At 43.5% G+C, this 4,453-nt stretch overlaps 1 protein-coding gene across 1 annotated transcript; it reads left to right on the top strand.

Moving 5' to 3' along the window:
• The first annotated feature begins 1,696 nt into the window (after positions 1-1,696).
• Positions 1,697-2,963, top strand: Tex13a (testis expressed 13A). The gene is given in 3 exon segments (XM_032889637.1): positions 1,697-2,140; positions 2,142-2,156; positions 2,258-2,963. Coding segments are annotated over 3 exon segments (1,134 nt in total). The 3' UTR covers positions 2,933-2,963.
• The last annotated feature ends 1,490 nt before the right edge of the window (positions 2,964-4,453 follow it).

Raw genomic sequence — 4,453 nt, forward strand, 5'->3', positions numbered from 1 at the left:
CTGTGATCAGGATGTAATAAACGAGAGAAGAATACAGTTTTTAAAATTAAAAATATTTTTTATTATTTAAAAAATAATATTTTTATCCATATAGGGAATAGCCACATAAGATAAAAAATGTACTAGTTGTTCTATAGCTACAGTTACAGGTGGCTATGTGTAACCCCATGCACATGCTAGGAACTGAATTCAGGTCCCCTGGAAGAGCATCCAATGTTCTTAATTGTTGAGCCATTGGAGGAAATAGGGTGGGTGTGGATGGTTGAAGGGTAAAAATAGTGGATACGTATTCTATATTTTTTTCAAATTCTACAGATTATACTACTGTGATGGTGAACTTCCATCTGAACTTTAATTAGTAATATACTAAATGAGCTCAGGAATTTTAAAAAGTGAAACTAATATTGGTGTTGGGAAGAAAGTAAGACAGAAAATGCTTTCTGCTAACTTTCTAAAAACATAAAATGGCTTAAAATGCTTATTAGTTTTTTTAAAATAAAAATCCACTTCATATTAAAATAATAAAAACTAAATGGTAAATAAGTTAAATAAACTAAAGGTTAATACAAGATACCCTCCATACATTTCCTGTTTAAACTGCAACCCAATTCATTGCATAAACAAATCTCATCTTAAAAGTGCTAGAAAGATCTGAGTTTCCACCAGTCACAATTAAACGATTTCCAACTAATCCCAGGCAGTTTAGTGATCTAACAATGCCCAGTATATCCAGTACTTAGGTATAACCAATCAGATGCTTTCTCTCCTTTCAGGCTCGGCTTATCTCTCCTGTTTTTTCTAATGGCCAAAATATTCTGAATTATTTTTCCTGTTACTTTTATATTGCCTAACTTGCAAATTATCATTTATTCAAATAAACTTTCATTTGCTGATTTTTTTCTCTCTTATCAATATGTAGTGAGTTGTGGTTGTTGGTTTTTTCCCCCCCTTTGGAAGAGTTTGGTAATGGAGGTCTTTATGACATATGAAATATTGTATGCATGTCTAGGCTGAGGGACATCAGTTCTTTGCTTGGGATAAGCTCCTGGCAAGGAGAGTGTGTGAACTCTCCTTTGAAGAGTTTCATTTCTTTTTTGCTTCAGTCTTTTCTGTCTTGCTGTTCCCTATAGCATCAGGATTTTTTTTTCTGGAAGTTTTCCTTACTTCCAAGGAGGTGTAGAGACTTTCGTCTTAGCTCTCCTCACTACTTTCACAGTCTGGAAGTTGGACTAGTCCTTGATTAAAATCCAGTAGAGTTTGAAGATTTCCCTTTTTTAAGCCCTTGGAGAGAGATAGGCTGACAGCCTGTTAGGCAGGCCTTTGCAGGGGTATTAGGTGAACCCTATGGCAATTACACAGATAAACTGGACCTGAACCTCCTCTGATCAAGAGCTGGAAAGGTAGGATCTGCTGTGAGGTCACTTATGAACAGCAGCTACCAGGAGCCATTATGACATTATAGTTGAGGGGCGGGACCAGAGAGCCTGGTAGTGGGGGAGGGGAAGTGAGGGTGCCAGAAGACCAGAAGGGAGGGAAGGGGAGGGGATGGGCGGGAAGGGGAGAGCCGGGAAGAACAAACGGCTAATAAGACACTGAAGGAGAGAAGAGGTACTAACACCAAGAGACTAAGGGAGCAAAGACTACAGTTTTATTTAATCTTCCAGGGCCGGAAAAGCCCAAAAGACACTCAGCCATCATGGCATTGAATCCTGAGGATCTAGGTAGTGGGTTTCGGCACAGCAAGGTGTCAATGTTCATCAATGAACAAATGGCCAAGCATGACAAAGGCCCCGATTTCTACCTCGAGAACCTGTCCCTGTCCTGGGAAGAGGTAGAAGACAAGCTCAAAGTCATCCTGGAGGATAGCGAGGTGCCTACTGAGGCTCGAGAAGCCTGTGCCTGGGGCACCCTAGCCTTGGGAGTGCGCTTCGCCCACAGGCAAGGTTGCTTACAAGGGCATGGGGTGCAGTGGCTCCAAGACTTGTCTAGCCTACATAAGGTGGCCGCGCTCTCCTTGTCACCAGAACTGAAGCACCTCACCCACAGCAAAGAGATGGAGCAGAAGGAGGGAGCTATTCAGCTACAAATGACCCAGGCTAAACTAGAAGAAGTGCAGAGAAGGCGAGACCTACTGAGACTAAAAGATCCTCCAGGCAGTAGATTGTCAAGCTGTCCCCTGTTAACCCTTTCTCACCCCCATGCCTGTGTTAATCCCAAATTCTTCAAACAAGTCTCAACCTTTTTCACTTTCTCCTAGGAGCTGAGGGCTCTTCCAAACGCAGTAAGACCAGCTGTGGCCATTCCTCCTGCTGTTGTCAGAAGAGCAGGGATGAGGACACAATGGTCAAATGCGAAGGAAAACTTGGCAGAGTTGATGGCTGCCACCACAGGAAAAACAGATGAGAGGGCAAATATGACAGAAGCCGCCCTGGAAGGGACAATAACTACCCCAGAAGAGGCCTCAGAGGAGCCCAATGGAAATTTCATGCATCTTCTTGGAGTCGTGAAGTGGAAAAATTATCCCCTGAAAAGGCAGAGAGTAGATATCAGACCCAAGGAAACATCCATGTGCTCTCTCTCTCAGTCCCTGAATCTGAGATCCACTGCCTCTTCTGAGCCATTTACTGTCCAACTCCCGGCCTCATTCACATACTCCTATGAAAGCCCCTTCCCAGCCATACCCACCACATCCCAACTACCAACCACAGAAAGACCACCTGAAATGTATCCCTACTCCGTTGCCTCTGATATGAGTCATCTGTCTGATATGGGAATCCACAGAGGAGATCATCAAGAACTACCGAAAGACAAGAGATTTTCAGCATTTCGTAGGCCTGGGGATTGGGACTGTCCTTGGTGTAAAGCTGTGAATTTTTCAAGGAGGGAAAACTGTTTCCACTGTGGGAAGGGAATTTGGCTGCAAAACCCTTAGTGGATTTGGAATTTGAAATAGAACAGAAACAAACCAATGGGAAATCAGTTCTTGGGGGAAGTCGAAGGGTACATCAGAATTGGGGAGGGGGAGTTGGTACCATCTAAGCGAATGGTGTGAGATATTAGGATGGTACAAATGATTTGGGGAGGCAAAAGTTTTGATGATTTCTGTTGTATTCCAGGTCACTAGCATTCACAAACCCAGAATGACCTTACTATGTATATGTGAGGGCTTGAGTGCATGCACAAGTGTGTACCTGTGTGTGTGTGCCTGTGCATGTGCCTGTGCATGTGCCTGTGCGTGTGTGTGTGTATGTGTGTGTGTGTTTGGGGTATGTATATGTGTATGCTTTCCCTAATGCCTGGTGGACCTAAACAGCTAAATATACAAAATCCCTCCCTCCCCACACACCTAGTCATCAAACGACGGAGCCAGAGGGATTATTTGATGCAAACTGATTCTCAATGTGGAGAATATGAAGGGAGGTAAATTGCAATGCCAAGATGTGATTAGATAAAGAGTCAGTGGGTCACTTCCAGGATCATAGCTAATGCTCCTGGAGGCCATAGCCCATCTAGCTCTGGCCAAGGGGAGGAAGAAACTCATCTGGTTTCCAGACAACTTTAGCAGGGTACTAGTAGGAGACTCCAGGGCACAGAGGAGCTGATCGTTGGACTCCAGAGAACTCAGCTATTGTGTAGTGCCTGCAATTGCATTACACAAAGATCCATTTTATTACAATAGGCTGAGAAATGGGTTTCTGTTCCGGGCTACTAGATCATTTCCATGTCAGGCTGGCACAAGAAGAGCAATATGTTTTCTCTTTCCTTTTTGCCCTCCCTCCTCTGTTTTTCAGGAAAGGTATTGTATAGCTCAGGACCACCTCAAACTCACTATGTAGCTGAGAATGACCTTAAACCACATATCTTCCTGACTCTATTTCACAAATATTAAGGTTCTAGGTGTGTATTATAATGTCTGGGTCAGAAAAGTAGTTTAAAAAACACTCCATCAAAGAATCTATTGGAATTGATAGGGGAGTTGAATTAGCTGTTAGTAAGCAGTAAGGATTCCTTTATCCCAAATGCCCCAGGAATGAACTTAGTAGGGCGCTTATGTTCTGAGGGAATTCTATTACCTCAAACAGGGCAAACCTAGGGTGGTTTTTCCCAGGAGTGAACTAGATAGGAGGCTCTGTCAAAGTAATATCACAAGGAATTAAACTATCAAATGAGACCTGGGCAGGGTTACCTTCAGGTTTATTATTGATTAAAATTAACAAGGCAGAGATTTGCCACCAGTATGAGGGTTCAGAGAGATTACAGAGGATACCAGGTACAAGCAAGGACGTCCACGAGTATCCAGCCTCTTAACAGGACTCTTCCCCAGCCCCAGTGTGCAGAACAGATCTGAACAGGAAACTTATGCCAGCTGCTCCAAGGTGAGGCAGCTACTGAAAGTGCACAGAGAGTTTGCCAGTCCACACGGGCCAAAGCATAGTGCTAGCTGGTGGCATTC

The sequence above is a fragment of the Rattus rattus genome, chromosome X (genome assembly GCF_011064425.1).
Source record: "Rattus rattus isolate New Zealand chromosome X, Rrattus_CSIRO_v1, whole genome shotgun sequence".
In the NCBI taxonomy this organism is placed as follows: Eukaryota; Metazoa; Chordata; class Mammalia; order Rodentia; family Muridae; genus Rattus; species Rattus rattus.